This window comes from Galeopterus variegatus, unplaced genomic scaffold (assembly GCF_000696425.1).
Source record: "Galeopterus variegatus unplaced genomic scaffold, G_variegatus-3.0.2 Scaffold620, whole genome shotgun sequence".
Taxonomy (NCBI): domain Eukaryota; kingdom Metazoa; phylum Chordata; class Mammalia; order Dermoptera; family Cynocephalidae; genus Galeopterus; species Galeopterus variegatus.
The window spans coordinates 170,968-182,850 of NW_007726731.1; the positions used below are offsets into that span (position 1 = coordinate 170,968).

General features: G+C 38.6%; 1 protein-coding gene across 8 annotated transcripts in view; it reads right to left on the reverse strand.

Annotated features, from left to right (window-relative positions):
* NCOA1 (nuclear receptor coactivator 1) overlaps positions 1-11,883 on the reverse strand; it is a 189,602-nt gene that overhangs the window by 6,085 nt on the left and 171,634 nt on the right. For all 8 annotated transcript variants that reach the window (XM_008570619.1, XM_008570620.1, XM_008570618.1 and 5 more), the window contains 2 exons: positions 8,680-8,854; positions 1,387-1,570 (listed from right to left, as the gene is read on the reverse strand). In XM_008570619.1, the coding sequence (XP_008568841.1) occupies positions 1,387-1,570; positions 8,680-8,854 (359 nt within the window). The remainder of the gene's footprint in view (positions 1-1,386; positions 1,571-8,679; positions 8,855-11,883) is intronic.

Consider the following 11,883-nt stretch of genomic DNA (forward strand, 5'->3'; position numbering starts at 1 on the left):
GGCGCGACACTGAGGGTTGCGATCCGTTGCCGGTCACGAAAAAAAACAAAAAGGAAAAAAAAAAAAAAAAAGTTAATTCAAACACATACATGCACATGTACACACACATAGTTAATTAGTGAAAGACTTCCACTTCAGTCAAGATTCAGTAACAGGGATCAGATTTATCAGATTTAGTGATTCTGCCTGAATCACTAAAACACTGGACAAAATATGTGAAACAAAGGCACTCAAGACATTGGACAAAGGCAATAAAGGACAGTGATCCCTAAGAGCTGGGAAAAAATTAAGAGGAGTCCCTATGGTGGCAATTGCTCAGCCTACTGTCTCGAGAACATTTCCAGGCTGCATCTCCTCAACCCAGGCAGAGCCTGGCAGGCTCCCTGAGTTGAGGAGATGCAGCTGGAATCCACAGGGCAGAATATTGGAGGAGAGCTTCCCAGAGAGAAAGCTTTGGAAATAATTTGCAGAGGCTCTCAAGTCTGTATTCAATACTGATCTGCTTATGGATGCAGGGGAAAGAGTCACCTGAACAGATGACATGGAATAATTTCCAAAGACTACAGAGGGCTGAGAATAGGTCCTGGTTCCACCAATCAGAGTGGAAAATGTTATAATTCATGTAGTATCAGGTAGCATACTAGAATGGTTTTGCTTCAATAGCAGGGTAAAATTAGCCCTATACTAAATACTCCTTTGGTCCCATCAACGAAAAAAGCAAGACCTGAAAGGATCAATCCATTTCCAAGTAACCTAACCATTTCCCAGAACAAAACTCAAGAATATTTATACGAATATAAACAAGGTAAAATTCACAAGTCTGGCATTCACATGTCTGCCAGGCATGTAAAGAAGCAGAAAAATATGACCCATAATGAGAAGGGAAGTCAACTGAAATCAGTTGAAATCAACCCAAAATGATGCAGATGACAGAATAGGTGAAGATATCAAGACAATTATAATAATAACCATATTACATATGTTCAAGAAGCAAGTGGAAAGACTGAACAGATACAAAAGATATGTTGGGGATGTGGAAGATATTAAAAGGACCCAAAACTAACTTCTAGATATGAAAACTACAATGTCTGAGATGAAAAAAAAAAAAAAAAATATAAAGGGGTATTTCAAGCCAACGTATTATATGTACCATTGTATAATAAATCTAAACCACTAAAATCTCATGAGACTAAAATTTATTAAAGTCTGTCAAAAATTTCCACTGTATATCTTAAAGGCCAGTAATCATCAAAAGATGGTGGGAAAGAATAAAGAAGCATGGTTATTTCTGATGAGTAACTGTCAATATATGTGATTTTCTGTGCAATAATGAACTGTGGTGTGCTGTGGTATGTGTATAGCAGGTGTGCCAGTTGTTCCACCTACCTGCTCAGGGCACACGGTGTTCATGCCTGGCATTTGCAAAGAGCTCATCTGCATCTGACCCATCATTGGATTCATGTTCTGAACATTTGTGTTTCCACCTGCCATGGACACGGTGATGCTCATATTGTTGTACACTCCTGGCTGTGCAGGCGTGGGCTGGTTCTGAATAGCTTGAGTGAACACACTGTTAACTCAAAAACAATCCAGATTACATCCACTGATCATGAACATGGGGACAGAGTGACTAGGTTCTAAATTATTAGACAGAATTCTAAATAAAATATTTTACATTCGTAAGTTACATGTAAGACTGTATCTTATTATAATATATAAGGATTGAATATGATTCAGATACATTCTGAACTCTGCCCAAGAACTTTTATCTGGCCCAATAGCAGAGAAGCTAAGCTCTAATTATCTAAATAATTAAGAAAAGAAGTTCCCCACATAAGTAAATCCTCCAGGTAACTGAAGTTTAACCATTTAACCATCAAAACCATTCTAAAATTTATTACACTATTTTATCTTCTTAAACAGAAAATATTTAATATATTCAAGCAAAATGTCTGGCATATATATATACATATATATATATATATATCCTCAATAAGTGCTCACTGAATAAATTAACAAAGAAATGAATGCTTCAAGGATAGCATTCTTACATTGTGATTGTTTGTATATCCTCTTAGACTTAACACCTGAGAGGAATGATGGTCTCTTGTTCCACTTATTCCTCATCTCTACTTATAAGTGACATATAAATATACTCAGTAAAATATCTGATGAATGAACATGTTATGGCCATGGTTTATTATTCAGTGCTGTCAATTGATGAGGTTCATGTTGCTTTCTTATTTATAGCTTTTACTGTCTCTACGCCAGTGTTTTTCTTTTTTTTTTAAAAAGATGACCGGTAGGGGGATCTAAACCCTTAACTTGGTATTGTTAGCACCAAGCTCTCCCAAGTGAGCCAACCGTCTATGCCAGTGTTTTTCGAAGTGCAGTCCAGAGACCATCTACAAGAGAATTGCCTGGGACTTATTAAAAATTGAGACTCTTAGTTCTAACTCCAGCCCTAGTGAATCACAGTTTCTGGGGGTGGGTATGGAATGGTAAATTTCTAACTATTTATGCACTTTAAAATTTAAGAGCCTTTATTCAATGTCCTGCACTTGCTGTCATTTCCCAAGGTTTTAGTTTCTGGCTGCTTTTAATATGCTATAAACTAAGGGGAAACCAGATGCATATAACCAGATGTTTTTATTTGGCAAACCTAGTGTTTATAAAGACTTCAGAAGTCTCCTCAGGCCTGAACATAGCTTCATATATTTTCTAGGAAGCAAAATACAAGGGTGATTACATTTTTTCAAAGGGTTTGTTTTACTGGTTTCCTTCTTCATGGCCAAGTTTTGGACTGTTGTTATACCAAAGATCTCAGATGTGAAATCAGTTTCTATTAGCAGGCAGAATAGCATGGAATGAACTCCAAGAAAATCCAACTTGAAACTTTATATTTGAATCCTGAAAATTCTCAGTGATACAAATATATACATCTAAAAGAAAACAGTAGGAATTTTGTCTTTCATAAGTTCTATAAAACATCAAGTATTTTATGATTATATACCGTTGTTAACAATAAACTGCTAGTAAAATTCCACCTATTTTAATGTTAATTCCAGATAATTTGATTTTAAAAATGATTTTTCCCATCAATGGCTTACATATTCTTTGCTAACTCTCAGGTAGGTAAGCAGGATATACTGATAATTATAGCTTCCAGTAGATTAAGGAAATCACAGTGAAATAAACAAGCCAAGAAATGGCCTATTCCACCATGTCTGAAGAAAAGTAGCAAATTTCCTCCCAAGTAACTATAACACACAAATGCCAACAGAAAATTTTATGCCTAGGACATGGTCAATAATGCATCTGTGGACCACCAATGTCTGCACAGTGTGTATACTTGTGGGGCAGTGTTCACACAACCAAAGATGAGGGAAAAAAAAAACTTATCAAGCTATGCCCATTTTCTAATGAGAACATTTCTGCCTTAGACAATGCTCATTTGTCAAGTGATATAAAAATCACCACTGTGGAGGAACAAGGCTGTGTAAGTTAATGCATGAGAAGCTTCAAGGACTGCAATGATGTCATACTTATTGGAAAAAAACCTTAGGGCTTAATTTCCTTTCAAATTTATATTTGGGACTGTATATTAACATTCATTCTTTCAAACTGCTACTCCCAATAGTTTCATTTTAGTTTCTTCCACCAAAGGAACCTGACCAAGCCCTTCTGCAGTCTCAATCACTGTCCCAGGTCCTGGAAAGGACAGCTGGGTTTACTGGCACCTGAAGTCCAATTATCACAGGACCTCTCCCTCACTTTGCTTTCCTGTCTGCCTTGTGGCAGTGATCAAAATTTCCTCAGGGTAACACCAGGTATTTGGTAGCCCCTAAACCATGGAGAAAAAAGAGAAAGATGAAGACTCTGGCCCACGATGGGTTCCATAGATATTACAGGTATTAATAAGCAGGGAGGATTCCCTGGTCAGACTGAGAAACACAAGGTTAAAGAGGACTTCTTTGCCATTAAAATACTAATAAGCATTGGGAAGTCTCCCACCAGAGGAATGTTGCACAGAAACACTGCCTAGCTCCAGGACACACAGGTTTCGTTTAACCCTTTCTTTCTCTTGCCACCAAGAGATAATGAAAAACAATCATATTACACTGTCTCTGAATTCTACTATATCGTTTTCCTTACTGATTCTTTTATTGTTTCATATTTTAATTCTCCCCAACCTCTCCCCATCTCAAACTAGACTCTTGGTTACCTGGCAGCAAGGGCTGTTTTTCCATGTCCCTCGTGGTATTTTGCATCCCGTGATAGAGAGAGGTGTCACTATCTCTATTAGCATATATGCTAATATGATTCCTGTGTTGACTAATGAGCTTCTACATGTGAAACAAATAAGTGTGGATGTTTGAAGAGCTGGTGGTAATTACTTTCTTTCCCAAAAGATTTGGGAAAATCAAAGTTCACAGAAACTACTAAAATACAACAAAATCCCTGGCCACATTTGAACCTGAATCCAAGAGGTGGCTTAGGAATAGGGATTTTTTGCACTCATTCATTCAGTAGATGTATATGAAGTGCCTACCTGTCCTAGAGGATGGAGATGCAGAAGCAAACAAGAAATAAGTCCTTGCTCTTCATAACAGAGAAAGGACTTTGCTTATACTCTAGTTGGAGGAGACAGACCATAAATATATCAACTATTGTACAATATGTCAGGTGTTCGTCACTATGAAGAAAAGTGAGAAACGAAAAGGAGGGCAGGGGTGGAAAATGGTGTGATTTCAGATGGTCAGGGAAGTGTAATAAGCTGACATTTAAGGGGAGGCTTGAAGTGTGAGAGAGCAACCTTCCAGCAGAGGGATTAAAAGCTGCAAATGCCTTGAGTTTGCAATGTACTTGGCACATCTGAGGAACAGAAGAATGAACTGAAGCCAGTGTGGCAGAGCAAGTGGTGAGAATAGAAGATGAGGTCAGAGAGGTATGTGGGAGCAAGGCGCTGTAGGGCTTTAGAGGCCCTATTTCAAATTTTGAGTAAGTTGGGGGCTATGGAGAGTTCTGAGGAAAGGACTAACGTACTGCCTCATGTTTTAAAAGCATCACTGTGGTTACCATGTAGAAATTAAGCCATAGTGGCCCAAGGGTGGAAGGAGGAGACAGGAGGCTCCTACAACAGTCCAGGAAAAAGATGAGGGTGGCTTGCCCTACAGTGTGTACATGGAATAGGGAAGAAGGGAGAGCTGCTAAGAAGCTGACAGGATTTGCTGATGTGTTTGATGGGATACATGAGAGAAAGAGTAAAGGTTTTTCTTCTGAACAACTGGAAGAATGGAGTTGTCATTTACTGAGATGGGGAAAGTGGAAGAGAAGCAGGTTTAGGGGAGAATATAACACTAGTTTTTGTCACGTTAAGTTTGAGATGTCCATTAGACTTTTAAGTGGAGATTCTGTTAGGCAGTTGGATATAAAATGTTATGTTCAGGGGAGCTGTCTGGGCTGGAGACTTAAATTTGGGAGTCATAAGCCTAGAGACAGGCGATTACAGTGATAAGACTGAGTGTTGTAACCAATGGAGTGAGTAGATATGGGGAAGGGGTCCTAGAATGAATCCTGGGTCCCTCAAATGGAGGTCAGGGAGATGAAGATCCAGCAAAGCAGACTAAGAGATAGGAGAGTCACCTTTTTCAAGAAAGTTGTTGCAGAAACCAAATGAAGAAAGAGGTTTGAAAAGAATAAACGTTCAAATATATGTCAAATGTTACTGATGAGCACTGCACTGGCATTGTAGAAGACGTTAACCACCTTGACAAGAACACTTTTGGAGCAATGGTAGGGATGAAGGCGTGACTGCTTCAACAAGGACTCAGAGGAGAGGAAGTGGACAGAGAATAGTGTTTTAAGAAATTTAACTGTAAAGGGGAGCATGGACATAGTGAAACATCAGTATGACTATTTTTTCCAACCCATATTTAAATGCTAAGACGGAGGTGTGGAGCAAGAGTTTAGTTCGATTTCATTAAGAATTTGGCCAGACACAAGTGCAACAACGGGAGAGCTGGGCAAGGGAATTGAAAGTGTCAGTAAAGGAGTAATTATAATGATGGACCGTGGAATCTAAAGTGAGTAAAGGGGGGCCGGCCCGGTGGCACACTGCTACAGTGCGCCGCTTGGAAGTGCGGCGGTGCTCCCGCCAAGGGTTCGGATCCCACATACAGACCGGCCGCTCACTGGCTGAGCGAGGTGCGGGTGCAACACCGAGGGTTGCGATCCCGTTGCCGGTCCCGGTCCGGTACAGGCGTGACACTGAGGGTTGCGATCCATTGCCGGTCACGAAAAAAAGACAAAAAAAAAAAAGGAAAAAATAAAACAAAATAAAAATAAAGTGAGTAAAGGAAGTTGGGATTACAAAACATTAGGAGACTAAATTCCTGGAAAAAATAAAATAAAATAAAAATAAAGTGAGTAAAGGAAGTTGGGATTACAAAACATTAGGAGACTAAATTCCTCTTGCATGTTACAGAAACAATTCCATTTCTACCTAATTTATAAATGGTCCTCACTGAGAGCTACACAGTTCTCTAACAGGAAGATTTCCTCTCTCACCTTTCAATGAACTTTAAAAGAACACAGTCGCATGTTTTAAACTTTAACTGCCTTACTTATTATGTTGTCAGATCAAACTGCTTCCCTGTCATTAGAACCAAGACACAACCAAATTAAAATCCTTACAAAACTCAAGTGATGTGTGAAAAGTTCAGCAGCCAGGATTTAGGAAAAAAAAAAGACTTTAGTGAGGTAATTCTAAGCAAAAAGGGTAAGATGTGTGGAATATACTAAAAAGCATATGTACTTCACAGGGCCTGGTTTTCCAAAGCCTTGCAGTTTCAAATATTGACCTTGCAAAGGACAGGAAATTTTCTACAGACTATTGAATCTCTGTTGCAAGATAAGAATTGTAACACAGCAAGGTTGCTGGCTCAAAGACAGACAAGTTACTAATAAATATGTAAAGTTACTAAAAAGCTGCTGGAGTGAAAAGGAATGTTTGATAAATCAAGCCTTTGTTAGTGGATCACTTAATTGCCTAACGGAATGTAATCTGACTTGTTTTTACTGAATGTTACCAGCTTCTATTGTAAAACTTGTTAAAGGGTACTTAGCAAAACCCCACTTATGTCCCTTCCTGTAACTTCTTGGTCTGGAGAATAAAGGCAGGAAGAGAACCCCAATTCATGGTTAATTTCCCAAATGGAAGAAATGCCTCATGACTGAGGAAGTTCTGGGATATTAACCCGTTTCTGGGGCTTCTCACTGCTCAAAAGAGATGGGCTTTGAGTAATCTTTGGCAGCTCCATCACCCAGTGGAAAAGGGGTGACAAATCTGTGGGAGGCAAAGCAACAAGATGAGGCCACTGAAAATCTAGAGATTCAAAAAGGTGTAAGGCACTGCACCAGTGCCTTGGGGCCTGTAGTGGACTCGAGGCATGGAAAAGGGGACTGAAACCCCCTCCCACAAAAAGGCACACTGTGCCAGCGCCTTGGGGCGTGCCTCGGGACTGAGGGTAAGGAGCTGGGGACTGGACCCCCCCCCCCCACAACCAGGCACACCCTCAGGATCCACTCGGGGACCCAGGGCATGGAACCAGGGATCAGACACTCTCTACAACCAGGCACACTGCCAGCACCACGGAGCAGGCCAAAAACATGTCCCCTATGTGAGTGGCCCACCACAGCCACCACGATAGCCATGGCTGCCATGAAGATGGCTAGATGCCACACCACCACACAGATGGTCCACCAACCACTGGAGTGAATTGACACAAGGAGAGTCACCAGCAGAGATAAAGAAAGGAGGAGGATGTCTGTCTCCACAGAACCCATTTCACAGTGACGGGAGAGACATCTGCTCTATGATAGTATTGGGGGACCTGATCATACCTCTCAGCATTGGACAGATCATTTGGGCAGCAGATTAACAGAGTAACCATTATTCTTTCAGAGGGTGAGAAGAAATCTAGGGTGATTAGAGGGCGCAGGGGGAGAGGAAGGGGGATGGGGCAGGATTGGACAAAGGGCATAAGGAATAATTACAATTTGTAACTATATATGCTAGTAATATTGATTTGATCAACATATCTCAATGTTGAACCACAAAAATATGTATAATCAATTTTGATTCAATAAAATTTTTTTTTTTTTTAAAAAGGGGGTAAGGCAGAATGACCCAAGAAGTGTTAAAATCTTTTGTTGATGTTATGAAATTTTTTAAACATACTGAAGAGAGTGAAAACTACGTGCACACTACTCAACTCTATTGAATTCTAACATTTTGCCTTTCCTGCTATACGTTTGTAAGATTTTTAAGTGTTCTTATAAAAAAGACTTTTTTAAAGGGTACTCATTTCTACATCTGTCCAAGGAAGCTCTGTCACTGATGGGAGTTGATAATATTCTTCAGGTGTGCTGGGACCCACTAGACTACTTTTCTGTACTATAAACACACAAATTTGCCTTAAAAATGACTTTACTTAAAAGATTAAAAATCACTATTTTTTTTTTGCTATTACATAAAATTCTATTTCCTTCCATTATGCAAATGGCAGTAGCCAATAATCTCTTTAGACTGAAAATACAATCAGCCCATGACAGCATGGCTGTTCTTAGGTGCTACAGATTATTAGGGATGCTCATATATAAAAACTGCTCGCTTACTTGTTGTTTCCTATTGCTCCTTGCTGCCAGGCCTTCATGTCTGGGGACTGGTACCCAGAAGCAGGTGGAGTTTGCTGGAGTAGAGAGCTCTGAGGAGGAGGGATTGGCATTGGTACCATGGAGCTCCCAGGGCTTAGAGTTGGAGCGAAATTGGCCTCACCTTGGGGAACCATTCCTGCAAATTGACACAAATTAATTTATGTGAATACACTATAAATTTATTAACCCCATAAAAGAAAAAACCCAGAAGGATCTGTCACAATATAGTTAAAAATCTTATACAACAGAGTAGGGAAAAAATTTAGTTGCTTAAATTAAGGTAGGAAATCTCAATATACAGACATAAATAAATATGTAAGTTTGGAAGAATGCTTTTCATTCACTAAGATGTTGATTTGTGTAGCAGGACTATGTATGTTTTTTCTGTTCTTTTTTGCTAACGAGAATTTTTAAGTGTAAAAAACATATATGAACATACACTATTTGTGCAATAAAAGTTACTTGAAAAGGAAAAAAAAATTAGATAAGAAAAACCCATGTGTGAAAATAAAAAATACTGAGAAAGTTTTGTTGGTCACTCCTCCTCAGTCTTCTTCATGGGCTCTTCTCTTTTCCCCCCTTTTTTTAAGCTTTATTGAGACATAATCTACACATGCTCATTGTAACTGCACAATTCAATGATTTTTAGTAAATTTATAGCGTTATGCAACCATTGCCATAATCCACTTTAGACATTTTCATCCCCCAAAAAATTCTCTTGTAGTCAATTCCTGTTCTCACCTCCAGTTCCAGGCAACCACTGTTCTGCTTTCTGTCTCTACAGACTTGCCTTTTTTGGGAAACTTTATATAAATGTTAAAGTTCGTGGAAAACAATTAAAAGATAACATGAACCTTTCCATGAACTTTTTGAAGTACCCTCGTATATGTGATGGGGGAAAAGATAACTGTCATTTTCAGGATATTATCCTGTGGGGTTAAAGTTAAATAATAAATAAAAGACTCCAAGTACAACAGCATGCTTTTTGATATTCTGTTCTAGCTTCATTGCAAATCTTAACTGTTCATGTTGGAATGGACAGTTTTTCTTACCAGATAACCTGTTTTTGTTTGTTGTTTTTTAAATATTGGTCTTTTTGTTTTATTTAATTGCTTTTTAAAAGACTTTATTTTCTAGAATAATTTTAGGTTCAAAGCAAAATTGAGAGGAAGGTACAGAGATTTCCCATATAACCCTTGCCCCCTGACATTATCAACATCTCCCACCAGAGTGTACATTTATTACAACTTTATTTTCTAGAATAATTTTAGGTTCAAAGCAAAATTGAGAGGAAGGTACAGAGATTTTCCATATAACCCTTGCCCCCTGACATTATCAACATCTCCCACCAGAGTGTACATTTATTACAATCAGTGAACTCACACTGACATATTTACCATCCAGTGTCCATAGTTTACATTAGAGTTCACTCTCGGTGTTGTATATTCGATGGGTTTGGACAAATGTATAATGACATGTGTCCACCATTATAGTATCATACAAAGAAGTTTCATTGCTCTAAAAATCCTCTGTGAGATGACCTAGTTTTAGCAGAAAGAGCCAACTTGTGGATAATGAATTAGAGGGATGACAGAGTTCTGGTCCCGGTTCTGCCACTACAATGAACCTTGTATTCTATGGATCACATAATCTATCCTTCTAGTTTTAAAATCCTACAATTCTATCTGCCTAGACTATGTTAAGTCTCCATTCTGGACCATAACTTATGTCACAGCCATTTGACAGCAGTAACTAGAATGAGAATTCATATTTCCATTCATTTATTACTTCAAAGATTCATTAAGCATCTACTCAGTGGCAGATCACTGTGTTGTGCACTGGAGAAATAAAGATTAAAAAGGTCATGCTGTGCTTACATAAAGAACTTGCTATTTAAAAAGAAAGCTAGCTAGGTTAACAAGAGGTTATAAGACAGGGTGATGAGTGCTTATGTCTGGGAGTGTCAGGGAAGGATTCCCAGAGGAGATATATCTGAAAGGAGGAAGGAACAGGAATGAGACAGGTGAGGGAAGGATATTTTAGACAGAGGGTACAGGATGTACAAAGCCCTAGAAGTAACAGAGAGAAAGGTATGTTCTTGGAGCTTAGGAAGTTTATTAGAGCTGGAACACTAGGATATGGAGAGAAGGGGAAATGGAGTTGATTAGTCTAGCTTTGGACAAGTTGAGTTTGGGGTGCTGGTGGAAAATGCAAGTGTATTTGTCCAGAAAGCAACTGTACACATGAGCTGAGAAATCTGGTTTAGAGATGGAGAATAAAGTCATTCACATGTAGAGGTCTTTAAAGCCCCAGAGGTAGATGAGATCGCCAAGGAGGAATGGGTGGAATAGCATGTTTACTGTTATTTCACAAAAGAGGGGTTTCTGGATGGGCTTTAAGGAATCCATGAAGTGGGTACAGCATTTAAAAATTTTCCCCTCATATTTACTTTGCATATTGCTTTAGTATAAAACATTTTTTTTTCTTTTTTGTGAGACCGGCCACACCGCGCTCAGCCAGTGCACCACGGGCTCGGCCCTAGTATAAAACATTTTTAAATGTCTAATTCTGTTCTTATGCACTCATCATCACAGCATGATAGTCTAGAAAAGTTTTCTGTTCTCAGAAATAACAAGAAAACATATTCTGCCATTACTATTGCCTACATGTTTCTTCATTAACTTTGGGCCTATATTAAGCTGAAAGACACCAAAGCAAATGATGTAAAGCAAAGCTAATGTAATCCTCCTTTGGTATTACTCTCATCTGTTAACACAGGGATCAGCCAACTTCTTCTGCAAAGGGCCAGATAGTAAATATTTTTGTTTTTGGAAGCCATAAGGTTTCTGTAACAATTGCTCAACTCTGTTATGTGAAACCAGCCATATATAATACATAAACTAGTGAACATGGCTGTGTTCCAATAAAATTTTATTTATAAAAACAGTGGGGCTGGATGAGGCTCATGGACCTTAGTTTGACAAACCCTGAAACATGTTGGGACACATATATTTTCGTACTTTTGTGTGGCAAATTTATTGACAATAGAAGCATAAAACTACCAAAGGCCAAAGGGCCCTTATATCTGGATTTCCTTAAGCTACAATCAACTGATATATATATATATATATATATATATATATTTTTTTTTTTTTTTTTTTTTTT